This window comes from Melospiza georgiana, chromosome W, assembly GCF_028018845.1.
Source record: "Melospiza georgiana isolate bMelGeo1 chromosome W, bMelGeo1.pri, whole genome shotgun sequence".
NCBI classification, from domain to species: domain Eukaryota; kingdom Metazoa; phylum Chordata; class Aves; order Passeriformes; family Passerellidae; genus Melospiza; species Melospiza georgiana.
The window spans coordinates 14,097,289-14,113,243 of NC_080464.1; the positions used below are offsets into that span (position 1 = coordinate 14,097,289).

The 15,955-nt window shown below is 42.2% G+C and overlaps 1 protein-coding gene across 1 annotated transcript; it reads left to right on the forward strand.

Moving 5' to 3' along the window:
* The first annotated feature begins 335 nt into the window (after positions 1-335).
* Positions 336-12,771, forward strand: LOC131095423 (uncharacterized). Its single transcript, XM_058043122.1, is given in 5 exon segments — positions 336-3,057; positions 10,333-10,400; positions 10,561-10,783; positions 11,265-11,278; positions 12,766-12,771. Coding segments are annotated over 5 exon segments (3,033 nt in total).
* The last annotated feature ends 3,184 nt before the right edge of the window (positions 12,772-15,955 follow it).

The following is a 15,955-nucleotide window of genomic DNA, read 5'->3' on the forward strand; positions in this document are numbered from 1 at the left end:
TCAAACAACACAATCCAGACTGGGCTGACATCCAGCTGCTACTAGATGCTTTCACTGAGACTGAGAAACAGCTGATCTTAAAGACAGCAGGGAATTTGGCAGAGGATTACTGTAAGGCCACACAGCTGGATGTAAAAGAACATTTCCCCCTCCAAGATCCAGAATGGGATCCTAATGTGTCGGCAGAGGTAAAGAAATTAACAGAGTATCAAGAGTGAATAGCAACAGGGGTAGAAAGAGCTATTCCAAAAACCATAAACTGGTCTGCCTTATATTCCCTTAAGCAGGGGCCTTCTGAGACTCCATCTGAATTCCTAGAGCGTTTGAGGGATGCTATGCGTCGTCATACATCATTAGATCCGGAGTCGGAGATAGGGATAAATCAACTAGTTAATTCATTTTTGGGGCAGTCTGCTGGAGATATCAGACGTAAACTTCAGAAAATTCGGGGACCAGATGGGAGGAATCTCGAAGCCTTGTTAGAGGAAGCCTGGAGAGTATTTAGTAACCGGGAGGAAGGATATAAACAGGGAATGAAAAGGTTGGTGGCAGTGGTACAGGAGGAAAGGCAGAGGAAATACAACCAGAGACCGCCGAGACAGGGACCACCTCGGCTGGACAGGAACCAGTGTGCAATCTGCAAAAGAATTGGTCACTGGAAAGACCAATGCCCAGAACGAAGAAGGAGTAACCAGCAGATGGCTGCACGCGTACAAGACAACTGAGGAGGACCGGGGGATTCTACCCCAGCGGATCCACTGGTTATAACAATGAGGCTGGGGGAAGAAGGGAGAAGGGTGGAATTTTTGGTTGACACGGGGGCTACATATTCAGTTCTAAATAAGGCTTTAGTACCTGTGGAAAATGATTATGTTGTAGTGCAGGGGGCAACTGGCCAGTCTGAAAGAGCGTATTTTTGTAAACCTTTGAGGTATAAATTGGGAAAACAATGGGGTATTCATAAATTCTTGTACATGCCTAACTCACCAAGAGCACTCTTAGGGAGAGATTTATTGGAACAGTTACAAGCAACCATTACATTCAAAAAGGGGGAAATTACTCTGGAGGTAAATGATCAAAAATACATAGAGTTATTAAGTTTAACTCTGACAGCTATTGGCATTAAGGAAGAAATTGATGAAGAAATACTGAGTCAGGTATTTCCTGGGGTGTGGGCCTCTGATGTGCCAGGGAGGGCGAAAAATGCCTCTCCCATAATAATCAAACTCAAGGAGGGGGCGCAACCAGTGAGAATCAAGCAGTACCCCCTAAAGAAAGAGGATAGGGAAGGAATCAGCCCAATAATTGAAAATTTTCTGCGGTTAGGATTACTGAAAGAATGCCAATCTGATTTCAATATCCCCATCTTACCTGTTCGGAAACCTGATGGGTCATACCGGATAGTACAGGATTTGAGGGCTGTCAATAAAATAACAGAAGATCTGTATCCGGTGGTAGCCAATCCATACACTTTATTAACTTGCCTAACACCTGAGCTAACCTGGTTTACTGTTTTAGATCTAAAGGATGCCTTCTTTTGCCTCCCCATCCATGAAGCCAGCCAAAAAATTTTTGCATTTGAATGGGAAAGCCCTAAGAGTGGGCGCAAAACTCAGCTCACATGGACCAGACTACCCCAAGGCTGGAAAAATTCCCCTACTTTGTTCGGGGAGCAACTTGCAAAGGATCTGGAGTCCTGGGAAGCTCCACAGGAAGAAGGAAGGCTTTTGCAGTATGTGGACAACCTTCTAGTGGCCACTCAGACGAGGGAAGCATGTGTGGCCTGGACGGTAAGCCTTTTGAATTTCCTAGGACTCCAAGGATACAGAGTATCGAAGAAAAAGGCGCAGATAGTAAAACAGAAAGTTATCTACCTGGGGTACGAGGTGAGTGCTGGGCAACGGACTTTATGGCAGGCTCACAAGGAAGCCATATGCCAGACCCCAAAACCCCAGACCATAAAAGAGCTCCGAACCTTCTTAGGCATGGCAGGATGGTGCCGGCTGTGGGTCTATAATTATGGACTGCTTGTCAGACCCCTCTATGCTCTGATTGCCGATGGAAGCAGAGATCTCCAGTGGACAAAAGAAGCAACGCGGGCCTTTCACCAGCTGAAGAATGCTCTCATGTCAGCTCCAGCTTTGGGACTTCCAGATGTGAGTAAACCATTCTTCCTATTTTCCCATGAGAAACAGGGAATTGCCCTGGGAATACTGGCTCAGGACTTGGGTCCATACCGAAGGGCAGTTGCCTACCTCTCTAAACAACTAGATGCAACAGCCAAAGGATGGCCAGGTTGCCTCAGAGCTGTAGCAGCAGTTGTGCTGAACATTCAAGAGGCATGCAAGTTTACCCTGGGACAAAAATTGACTGTGCTAGTGTCCCACACTGTATCTGCAGTACTGGAAGCAAAGGGTGGCCACTGGCTTTCGCCACAGAGATTTCTGAAATACCAGGCCATCATGGTAGAGCAAGATGATGTAGAGATCGTGGTGACTAATATTGTCAACCCAGCTTCCTTTCTCAGTGGAAACCAAGGAGAAGCAGTACACCATGATTGCCTGGAGACCATCGAAGCGACCTACTCCAGCCGCCCAGACTTAAAGGACACCCCTCTGGAAGATGCAGAGACCTGGTTCACTGACGGGAGCAGCTATGTTACCAATGGGAAGCGACATGCTGGGTATGCAGTGACCACCTACAGAGAGGTAATCGAGTCTGGACCCTTACCAACAGGTACCTCCGCGCAGAAGGCTGAGATAATTGCCCTGACCCGTGCCTTGGAAAGGGCAAAAGGGAGGAGGATAAGCATCTACACAGACTCGAGGTACGCATTCGGAGTTGTACATGCACATGGGGCCATCTGGAAGGAGAGAGGACTGCTTACCTCACAGGGAAAAAACATCAAACATGCACAAGAGATAATCCAGCTGCTGGAAGCAGTTCAGCTGCCTGAAAAGGTAGCAATTATGCATATTAAGGCACACCAAAAAGTGAGCTCAGAATTGGAAGAAGGAAATGAGCTGGCGGATAGAGAGGCAAAAGAAGCAGCAAAAGGTGAGGTAGCTACTGAAGGAGCCCTTATTCCAGATGGACAAATCTCCCTTGAAGGTAAGCCAGAATACAACAAGAGAGATAGGAAATTAATTGAAGATCAAAAAAGGACGTATAACCAAGAAGGGTGGGCTACCATTGAAAAGAAGCTGGTAATCCCTTCCCATTTATTGTGGTCACTAGTAAGGGAGGAACACCAGAAAACGCACTGGGGAATAGATGCCCTATACACCTATCTGATTGAAAGAATTGTTGCTAGGAATTTATATGCCACTATTACTCAGGTGACCCGACAGTGTGATTTTTGCCTCCAGACTAACCCCAAAAACACCCCCAGACCGAAACTCGGTCAGATTGGGAGAGGCCATGGGCCTGGACAGCAGTGGCAAATTGACTTTTCACAAATCCCAAGGAAAGGGGGGTATCGGTATTTGCTGGTATTGACAGATACATTTTCAGGGTGGCCAGAAGCGTTCCCCACCAGAACTGTCAAAGCTCGAGAGGTGACCAGAGTATTATTACAAGAAATAATACCACGCTTCGGAGTTCCAGCCACAATATCCTCAGATAGAGGATCACATTTCATTTCCAAAATAGTACAACAGATTAGTAGCCACCTGGGCATAGACTGGGAACTCCACACTCCATACCGCCCCCAATCAAGCGGCCAGGTGGAGAAGATGAATCATTTGATTAAACAGCAAATCATAAGACTGGGGCAGGAAGCTAATCTACCTTGGCCCCAGGCTGTTCCAATAGCACTGTTGCGAATTCGAACGAAACCTCGAGCTAATGAAAAGTTAAGCCCTTTTGAAGTACTCTATGGAAGACCATATGGAATACAAAAGGGAGTGTCCACCCATATTGGAGAGGTAACACTAGCCACCTACATGGTGGCTTTAAACAAACAGCTCAAGGAAATTGAGAAACATGTGGCTGGAACTCGGAGCAGGGAATTAGATGGGCCAGTACATAATACACAACCTGGAGATTATGTATATGTTAAGTCTCTTACAGAAAAGACCTTGGAACCACAGTGGAAAGGACCATTCCAAGTGCTTCTCACCACCTTCACTGCAATCAAAATCAAGGAGCAGAACGCCTGGATTCATCACTCTCGGGTGAAGAAGGCCCAGAAACCTCTTGAGGAGTTACGCCAGGAGACGATGAACTGAGACTAAAACTTACTCGGGCAAAATGAGTATATTGTGGTGGGAGTAGCTCATATTTTAGTTTGTAGAATTGTTTTGTATGTAATCATAACTAAGATTTTAGAACTTGAAAGTACCTCTATCCAAAGCAATGCTGAATGGCCTTGGTCCCAGGCGTTTAATCAGTATACTGGATCCATGGGAAAACCTTCTGAGATAAAGGATTTAAACCTATCCACTGTGGTAATTCATGGAGATCAGGTATATGGGGAGCAGGAATGGCAGGAACGGAGGCTGTGGACACTTCAAGGGATCAGAGGAGAAGAAATTAAGGTAGGATGCCGGATGATAAATGGGACAGCTTACGAGAGACCAAATGAGATTAGTGTCTCAACCTCTCCTGGTGTACATGAACGCCAGAAAATCTGTGATAGCCTAAATGAATCAGACTGCTGGTGTAATTTCACCTTAATACAGCCTGTAGAAATAACTTGCCTTTGGGCACAGGAAGATATCGGGCTTTCATTTAAATTCAAAATAGATACTACACCTTTTACCACAGCAGAACCCTATACAGCCCACACCAAGACTCAAATAGTTCAGACTCAACCCAAACTTGAACCTGAGGTGTATGGGGTAGGCCCCTATGTAGTAAGGAATGTGGGTGAGCAGCAACTATTATTCAATCCAGAATGGTCTCTCAAACGTGTGGAGTTAATAATGCAAATTAACATCTCAAAAATCCAACCAGCCTGCTCCTCCTTCCTAAAAACTTCATTTGGGGGCTGGACAACATGGTTACAAAAACAGGCATACCTCAGGAACAGAACAAGCAGGGATCTAACTGGCATATTAGGGACAGGATTAGGAGTTTTAAATGGAATTGATTCAGAAATACTGATGAATAGACTGGCCACTGCAGCAGGTAGCCTAACAAAATTGAAGCAACCCTTGCAGTCATCTCTATTGGCATTAGAAACTAGCCAGTGGCAGATTTCGAAAGTTCTGTCAAAATGGGGAACGGCTGGGGACCAAGACCACAAGCTGATAGTAGAGGCACTTGGTACAGTTCAAGATAATGTGTCCTTAGCTTTCAGTTGTATACAAGCAAAGTTATGGATGCAGGCAACAGCAGCTCTGATCATACGGGAAGGGGGTGAAGGTAATTTTCCAGCTGAAATTCGGAAGGTTGTGTGGGACAATGCAATTGATTTTGAAAGGAAATTTCAGTCCTGGTGGACTATGGTGAATTTCACCTATGATCCTGTTTCTAATGTGGCAACTGCCTTTGTGCTTACCATACGTAATGCCACTGTTTATGTTATCCATCCCATCATCGCCCTAGGATTAAACCATGAAAAAACCATACTCTATCCCTCAGAACATAGAGTATGGGCACGAAAGATGAATGGAAAGTGGCAGACAGTAAACTTAGAATCCTGCATTACTAGAGAACAGATGGGATTCATTTGCGAAAGCAATACTATTAATGCTCAGGATGTGTGTTTGGACACTGAACAGAGTATTTGTCACTTTGAAATTCATCCAGTCACTGACCAGAGAACTGTGCTCGTATATACTGGAAAAGGGTGTGTGTGTCTAAGGACTGCGTGTGCTGCAGTAAATATTGATAGCAATGATGTTATTCTGTCTAGTAAAAATCATTCTAACTTCTGTATTTGTAATTTTGTTAAGATTATCGGGTGTGATTTTTCGTACTTGGCCCCAGTGACATCCCACCAGCTGATTAAAGCTAATTACACAATGTATCACAGACTACCACCTACCCCTATTGGGATGAACCTTACATTAGTGAAACAATTAATTGAGCACCAAGACTTATTGGAAATCTTGAAGGAAATCCAAGAAAGTGGAAAGAAAACCTTAATTACAGTCCAACACGATACAAAGGAGATAACCAGGGTTCTACAAAGAATAAAACAAAATATGGATCATCACTGGTGGGATGTGATCTTTGGGTGGTCACCAACTGCAAATGGAATCTTTAATAAGTTGTGTCACCCCATTGTAGTTTTACTAATATTAGTTGGGATAAGTTTAGGGCTATCTATCACATTGTTAATTTGGAACTGTAGGATGCTACAATGAATAGCTGTACTAACATCTTTGTCAAACGTGCATGGTGAAGCGTTAAAAGACACCTATCGTCGCGGGGGTTTTCCTTAAGTAAAAGAATTTACTTATTTCCTAGGAAAGGGGGGAATGAGACGAAGTGGGGATCCATTCTGAATTAGGTGAAGTGCCGGGAAGAGGTGAGAGGTCTGTGGGGCCAAAGCTGAAGGAAAGGCCGCATTCCAGAGACAGCAAGGAGACAGAGAAAGGAAAACAGAAATTACCGCAAGGTCGATCTGCCCCAGACCTAGGAATTCCTCTGATAAAGAAGAACTAGTGCTAAATGTCACGCGGAATGAATATGTATGAACTTATTGTGAAACTGTATGCATATGCATTTGGGAGGGGGATAAAAGAAGACCCGAGGTCTTCAGAGGTACGCTTGCCTATTGGGGAGGCTTGCGTCCGGCACGTGTCGTAATAAAGCATACCGAACTTTACAACTTTTACGAAGTTGTGAGGTTTCATCTTTTCTCCGCAAAACACATGGAGTCAGATCCTCGTCTCTTCCCTCATCCTCGGACCACTGTGAACACCGTCACACATGTCTACAGAAATTAGAAGATAAAATAAAAGAGAATCACAAGAAACTCAAGGAGGAGATTAAAGACGACTTTCTCCAAATCTCAGCAATACAGATCAGAAGTTCTGGTACCAAATGTAAACGTTCCCTAGACAGGGAGAAAAGACACCCCACAATCTAAGCTGTAGTACTTCCTGCGTGATTGTAGAAAAAAAAAATAAAGAAATAAGTTGGAAAATCTACTGCTACTCTGGCACAACAGGTACTTGAATTGGAAGACAAGATTCAAACACCAAACAATTAAACACCTTACCTAGACTATCAAAAAACCCATCTACAGTAAGACTCCTGAGGGTAGAAGAACAAGTACCAATTAGCACCTCAACAGTACAAAACAACTTGAGATACTGTAATCCCCATCCACAAAATAATCTGTGAACTAAAAAACCAAAGGGTAGTCAACAAAAGTCACTCACTCTTTAACAGCCCCATTTAGCCTTTGCACAAATCTGAAGGAGAATAGAAATCGACTATAGACTATCGTGCCTTAAATGAAGTAACTCCACTATTAAACACTACTATACCAAATATGTTAGAGCTCCAGTACAAGCTGGAGTCCAAAACAGCAAAGTGGTAGACCACTATTAACATTACTAACGTGTTTTTCTCCATTCCTCTAACAACAGAATACAAGCCTCAGTTTACCTTCACCTAGAGGGGTGTGCAGTACACCTAGAGCCAACTACCCCAGGGGTAAAAACACAACCCTACCATCAACCATGAACTAATCCAGGCTACACTAGAAAAGGGTGAGGCTCCAGAACATCTACAGTACATTGATAACATCATTGTGTGGGGGAAAAAAACCAGCAGAAATATTTGAGAAAGGAAAGAAAATCATCCAGATTCTCCTGAAAACCAGTTTCACCATCAAGAAAAACAAAGTTAAGACCTACTCAAAACATCCAGTTCCTGAAAGTGAAGTAGCAAAATAAACAGCATCAGATTCCGACCAATGTCATCAACAAGATCACAACAATATCTCTACCAACCAACAAAAAACCCCCACAAGCTTCCCTAGGCACCATAGGCTTTTAAAGAATACACATTCCCAAGTACAACCAGATTGTGAACCCTTTTACCTGATCACCCACAAAAAAACCACTTTCCATTGGGGCCCTAAACAACAACAAACCTTTACCCAGATTAAACAGGAAATCACTCATGCAGTAACCCTTGACCCGATCAGGACAGGACCAGATGTGAAGAATATACTCTACAGCCGGGAGCCGTGCTCTGTCCTAGAACCTTTGGCAGAAGGTGCCTAATAAAACTCAAGACTGACCACTAGGATTTTGAAGTCAAAACTACAGAAGGTCTAAAACCAACTACACTCCAAAAAAAAAAAAAAAAAATTAGCAGCTTATAAAGGAGTCCAAGCTACCTCAGAGATAATCAGCACTGAAACACAACTCCTCCTGGCACCCCGACTACCAGTGCTGGGGTAGATGTTCAAAACAAAGATTCCCTCTATCCACCATACCACCAGTACCACATAGAACAAATAGATTACCCTCATCACACAGCACGCCTGTATTAGAAAACTGAATCACTCTAAAATTTTAAAAATAATTACAAACTGACCAGAAAAGAAAAATTTTAGTCTCACTAACAAAGAAGAACAAAAACAAGTAACACGTACTGAAAAAACTCCACTATATAACCAACTACCAGCAGAAGAAACACACTACACTCTTTTTCCTAATAATTCTTACCACATTGTAAAGATAAACCAGAAGTAGAAAACAACCATATGAAACCCCACACAAGTTACACAAACTACCAAAGGAGAAGGTAGATCAACTCAACTTACTAAACTCAAAACCATTCAACTAACTCCAAACATTACTGAAAGAGAGAAGTGGCCAAAACTCTACCTCTACACTGATTCATAGATAATAACCAATACTCTGTTAACTAAAAAACAAAAAAAAGACTAATTAACAGTATAAAAGAAAACCAATTAAAGCTGCTGATGAGTGAAAAAACATCACTACCAGGATACAGAAACTGTCTGTGAAAATTCACCATATAAATACCCAAATCCCCAAGAATAGAACCAATAAGAAACACCAAAACAATCAGCAAGTAGATCAAGCTACAAAAATAAAAGTATGAAAAATAGATTAACAACACAAAACCAAGTTGTTCCTAACTACATAGATTCATGATGTCTCAAGTCATCAGAACAAAAATACCAGCTATAAGTAGACACAAAACCGAGGAATAGATCTAACCATGAACTGTATTTCTCAAATTATTCATGACTGTGAAACATGTACTATGATCAAACAAAACAAGTGGCTAAAATTCCTCGGATATGGTAGGCAATAGTCCAAATATAAGCATAGAAAAACCTGACAGATTAATTACATCACACTACCCCAAATACACCAAAGTAAACACTATGTACTCAGAATAATAAAGATCACTAGATAGAGACCTACCCTATACCTCAGACTACAACCCATAACACCATCCTAGGCCTTAAAAACAAATTCTTTGGAGGTGTGGTACCCCTTAAAAATTGAATCGAGCAATGGAACTAATTTCAAAAACAACCTTATTGACACCTAGGCTAAAGAACATGGCATTGAGCGGGTGTACCATATCCTCTACCATACACCAGCTACAAACAAAGTAAAAAAACCCAATAGACTATTAAAAACCACCTTAAAACATTGAGTGAGAGATCTTTCAAAAATTAAGAGCAGCATCTAACAAAAACCACCTAGTTAATTAACACCCAAAGCTCTACCAACCAAGTGAACCCTACCCAATCTGAACCCCTGCATACAGTAAACAAAAACAAAATCCCAGTAGTACATATCAAAGGTTTATTAGAAAAAACAATTTAAATAAATTCTACCTTGAGTACAGACAAACCCATGGCAGCAGCTCTCTGGCCACAGAGAGGAGGCACAGTGTCATGGTTTGACGTTGGGGCAATGTTAGCGCTTCTATGAAAATATATGTTCTCTGGTGTCTGCTGTGAGATGTGACTAAGAATAGAGCAAAGTAGGCTCTAACTTAGGAATAAAAAAGAAAAACTTTATTAACTTACAACTATATATAAAAAGAAACACACACAGAACTCAGAATGAAAACTTTTTAAAAAACATTCCTTCTCTCTCTACTAAATTTCTAATACATCTACCTTTCAGATCACTAACTCTTAGTCTATTACTACCTTTTAGATAATTAATTCTCAGTTTATCAAGGAGAGTTTTTCTTGTACTATAGGCTTTTTTTGGAAACACAGTTGAGACATCTTGTGGTTTTTTGTCACACGTGGCACTGCCTGTATAGTCCCTAGTCTCAGGGAGGGAGAGGTTGGTGACTCCGCAGGCAAAGGCGACGGTACTGTGAGCCGCTTCACGTGTGTTTCGTGCTCTCTTTCCCCTTGTGTAGGACCGCGCTGGCGTGTAGACCTCAGCAACAGCCAGGAGGAGGCGGAGCTGACGCGAGCGGACCAGCTGGTTCAGATCCCTCCTTCATCCACCCTTCTTCCTCAATTCTTTCTCTTTTTTGCGTCTTCTTTTCGTCTTTCTCCTGTGCGCTGCGTGTCTCATTCCGTGCTGCTGCCGCAGAAGGAAAGTGGTGGTGGCACCGCCAGCTTCTTGCCCTTCACTCTCCCAGAAACAGTCTGAAGCCATCTGCAGCGCCTCCGGCATCGGCAGTAGGGTTTCTGCTCCGCCCCCTTCCAGGAGCAGGTACGCGGGCGCTGAAGGGTGGCTGCGGGAGTATGCGGATTTGATTTTTGAGAGCTATAAGCGCGGTGGTGTTGTGCGCAGAGGAGCGCCGCGGGGGGTGCTTGGGCCTCCCCGGGGCGTTTTTGCTGCCTTCCGCGAGGCGAGGGCTGGTAGGGCGTCTGTCGTTTTCCCCGGCGGACTCTTTCACTCTGATGCGGCGGGAGGCCAGGGGCTATGATGGCACACACACTACTCCTTAGTTGGGGCAGACAGGGAGCGAGACAATGAGGCTTCCTCAGTCCTCGCTGGGAGAGGAGCTGGGTTTGTTTGTTTGTTTGTTTTCTCCTTAGACCGGTAGCCTCCACGTCTTTTGTGTTTTGGTGTCGGGAGGGGCTGGGGCGAGTCGGGTGTGTGGAGGCGATGGCGACTAAAACATACTACGCTTTGAGCACTTGGCGGTGCCGCCCTTTTTGTCTGGATTATTGAGCTGCATTTAATTGTCATTGGGAAATGCCTGGGTTTGGTTCGCGTTCTTCGCATATACTTCGTCTTTTTGCTTCACCTAGATTACTGTTAGAGAGGTGTATGCCTGAAATATCCTTGCTGGGGTTTTTTGTTTTGCGTTTGGTTTTCTTATGGTCCATTTTCTAGATGGGGATATTCAGGTAAATAAATATTTATTTAACCAGCTCATTTAGGTTTTATTATTGATTTAACATTAGTTAGTATTTGTATTCCCTTTATTATATTAAGTAATTAAGTTAATCTAATACCTAAAGGGGGCCTACAATAAAGTAGGAGAAGGATTTTTTACAAGGGTGTGTAGTGATAAGAAAAGGGGGAATGGCTTTTAACTAAAAGAGGGTAGGATTAGATATTAGGAAGAAATTCTTTTCTACAAGGGTGGTGTGACACTGGAACAGGTTGCCCAGAGAAGTTGTGGATTCCCAATCCCTGGAAGTGTTCAGGTCCAGGCTGGATGGGGCCCTGAGCAACCTGATCTAATGAAAGATTCCCTGCCTGTGGCAGAGGGTTGCAACTAGATGATTTTTAAGGTGCTTTCCAACCCAAACCATTCCAGGAGTCTGTGAAGTAGTAGGGTAACTTAAAATGCTTTTATTATGTATTTCACGTAGTTCATAAGTTGTAGTTTCTTGGAAGTGCACTTGGTGTGCACAAAAGCTTAATTATATTTGCCACTCAATCTAAATATCTGCTGTTATTAGAATTGACTTTTGCTTCAGTTTAGTTGTAATTTGAAATTAAAAGATGTCTTAGTTATGAGGCTCTGTTAACTTTAATGATAACAAAGTATTTATGTTCACCTTTTAGTTTGTCTGGGTAAATTTGCCAGTAACTGTGAATGTCAGTGGTGTAAATTACTGTTTGAGTTAACACACTGAATTAAAAAGCTCCTTTTTATTGGGAGGTCAGGGTTAAACAGGGACATCTTTTAAGTGTTAAGACTCTTTTTGGAGGTAAGAGAGATCATGATATTTTTTGTAAAGGTTTGGTTGCAACCAGTCAACCAAAAGATTGGGGAATGTAAGGTTGTGAGAGTGTAATATGTTAGGTCTGATCATAGCCAGTTTTTTGTTCTTGCTGTGAAATAGAGATGAAAATGTCTGAGGTGACTGCCTCGTGATGCTGCATTTTCTTGATTGAAGTATCTGCACTCCCTTTTCCTCTAGAAAAGAAGCTGTAGTTGTGTAAATTGAATTTCATGTTTTCCTCTAATAGTGGGTATATGCTTGGCTGCTTCAGTTCTGTGGGGTTGTAGGAGTTGGCAGCTTTCAGAGATATAAATAGAAGCTGATTTCAGAGGCCCCTGTTGACAAGGTTTTGTGTCTGAGCCTTTAGATTAGTCTGTCACACTGCAGCCTTGTGACAGGCAGAAGCTAATGTGCTCAACCATGTGATCCAAGTGTTATGATCCAATTATTAATTTAGAGAGGTGCCTCTGCCCAAATTAAGGTGCAAATGAGAGCATAGGCTGAAGTCAATAGTATGGATTTTATTGAATAGTAAATGTGAGAGAGAGAGCTAGAAAGAAATATAAAAAGGTGTGGGGGGAGAGAGAGTGACAGATTAAGTAGAAAACTTCACTCTGGATCCTGACGGTGTCCTGTTGATCCTCTTCTTGTCTTCTCAGTGGTGAGGGTCCAGCAAAACATAGAGTTCAATGGATTAATATATGTTTGGGCCAGGTGAGAATGCCTAGGTGCCTCCCCTGGAAAGGGCAAGTTTGACACTGCCTCTTGCAACAGACTCTGGATCTGTTGCATCGCTTTGCATCATGTGCAGTTGTCTGTTGCAAGGCCTCAGGAACCAGTCTGGGGGGCACTTCGGGGATCTTTGATGGCTTATGACACCTTCTCAGCTGCTTCTCATATGAATGTTCTGTGTGTATTTGGCCTGCCCAGGGTGGGAGGCATTTACAACTGAGACAGTGTAAAAGAGGATGGATGTTCACTCCCTCTGACCAGAGGTTATACCACACACCCAAAAACTCTCCTCCTTCCCCCTTGGTTGGGGAGAGTGTGTGCAAACCTGGCCTCAGCAGATGAGCCAATGGGCCATGGCCTTCTTCCCCCCCAAACCCAGCCAGAGCTGATTTTCAGGACAGCTGTTAGGTTTGGCTTTCTTGTGGATACATTCTTCTCCCTCAGCCTTCTTAACTTCTCCCTAGACCTGAGATAATTGGACAGTAGTGTCACCTTTATCTTATCTCAGGTTCCATTAGGCAGCTTAACTCATAGTCCAAGGTTCCAGTCAGGAAGCATATTCAGGGAGGGGTGGGCTTTGGTGGTCACAGCTTCTTTATACAGCTTTGCCATAATAAGCAAAAAGTTTTTCATAACAATGTTTAAGCTATTAACCATAGCATTTCAGTCTCTCACACCAAGTTTCTTAGAAAAGTTCAGGAAAGCAGATACATAATGGTATTCACTTGTTTTTCAGGGTAACAGAACTGCATTTGCAAGGCCTTAGGTACTTACTGATCTTATAAAAGTTAGTAAGGAAGAATTGCAGAAGTCTGTAATCTGTCTTTTGAGAAAACTTTGCTGTTCAAAATATTAAATGGCATATTTTAGTGTTCTGATTATTAGATTAAACTCTGGAAAGTGTATTATAACCTAGACAGGTGATATCTAGACCTTAAAGAGTGAAAACAACAAAATTTCTTAAGCATTGAATGACAACTTAATAATTTTTTTTTAATAAGCAGCATGTATTTCAGGTAGTGAAGGACTGTGTTGAAAAAGAGCTATAAAGACTCATTTGTAATATGCTCATATAATCATTAATACCTAAAGCTAAAATTAGTAAGTGTTGAAAGATTCTAATTTGAGAGTGGACCAAGTAAAATGAGATTGATGCTGATAGTGTGTGGTAGCACTTTTGATAGTGCTTTGAGTGTACCTGCATGTAATAAGGCCAGAAGTACAGTCTTTACTTGTGTTATAATAACATAGAGCTACAATAAAGATGCAAATATTTTTTAACGTTTTAGATTTTCTGTTGTGTCCACTGATTTGTTGTATGGCTGTAAAACTGCAAACTCTTAAGTGGTATATCAGAATAAGTGCAAGTTTGCTTTGTAGTACTGAAACAAAGTTATAAATTGTTGAAATTCTGTGACCACCAGCAGGCAAGCAGATTGATTTTACTCTTTTCTCCTGTTGAATTACTTTGATCCCAGAAGTTTAGATTAACCAGACAAATACTGCTGTCAATTACAGTTGTCATACTGTTGAGATATATGGTTATAGCTTGTAGTATGGCTTCTTTAAGTTATGAAAAGTATTTCTTTATACACTAGAGTTAATTAATGTTTGGTATGCTTGAGTTTTCATGAGCATCAGCAGACAAATATCTTGTTTTGTGGCTGCCCTTTAAGAGGAAGGCTGTAATCTGGAGTTTTCACTAAAATGTCTAAGTGCTATAGGCACTAAATTTAAATTTTTGGAGGACAAGTGTGTCCTCAATTTGTAGTAGATTGCTTGATTATTATAGTCGTAGTTCCCAGTGGCAATAAAACTAGGATTTGGTTGCTATATCAGTTTTTCTACTAGCCTTGTATTGCAGAGGTCAACTGCCAGCGAAGGTGAAGTATTTTTATTCCTAACTTTTGCAGTTGATGGCAGAGATGAGGGTTAGAATTATTTATCTTTGAAAGATGCAGAAGTCTGCCTATATTTTAAAGACAAAAGATTTAACTGGCTCTTTGGAAATGCATATAGTATGCAAATGAATGTATGAATGTATGTTTATTTTTCTTGGAAGAGCAAAATTTGGTTTAAGCATATTTCAGTAATGCTTTTGGATCATCTGTTTTGCGGGCTTACTGTATGTATGTTGTTGCTAGTTAATATTCAGTGTTGGGCTTTGTATGGAACTTAAGCAAAGGTAAACATCTTGTTATAGAAACATCTCCTAAAGATATAAAATCCAATTTTAAAATTACTGTTGCCCATCCTTCAGTGATTTTTGTTTTGTTTAACAAATGTATTTTGAAAGTACAAACTGCTAACAATGTTATTAGCATCAGAATGATACAAGATCACCATTACTGAAAAAGTGGAGCAGTTCTTCTGGAGTCTGCAAAGATAAACTGTGCTAATTACCAAAACTATTTAGTAGACCCAAACTTGGTCTTGCTTGTTTTACCCATCTAGCTGTGGTTTGTTTGGGTTTTTTTCTACCCTGTAAGTGCTCAGAGGTTAATAATTTTTTTGTTGGCCAGTTAATTAAATTTGGTCGTAATCTGCACACATAGTTTGGTTTCTGATAAGTATATTGCTTATCAGTATTACTGTGTGTATTGGGTTTGTGTGGCAGGGTTTTGGTAGCAGGGGGCCATGGAGTGGCTTCTGTGAGAAGCTGCCAGAAGCTTCTGCTATGTCAGAATCAATGCCAGCTGGCTTTAAGATGGACCTGCTGCTGGCCAATCAGCAATGGTGATAGCACCTCTGTGATAACATATTTAAGAAGGAGGGGAAAACTGCTGCACAACAGCAGCTGGAAGAGAGGAGCGAGAATGTGTGAGAGAAACAACTCTGCAGGCTCCAAGATCAGTGGAGGAGGTGCTCCAGGTGATGGAGAGGGGGCTATGACCCTGAGGGAAGCCCATGATGGAGCAGGTTTGCTGGTAGGACTTGCGACCCCGTGAAGGACCCACACTGGAGCAGTCTGTTCCTGAAGGACTGCACCTCATGGAAAGAAAAAGTGGAAGGGACCCACACTGAAGCAGTTTGTGAAGAACTGCAGCATGTGGGAAGGACCCACATCAGAGACATTCATGGAAGACCGTTCCCTGTGGGAGGGCCCCCACATTGGAG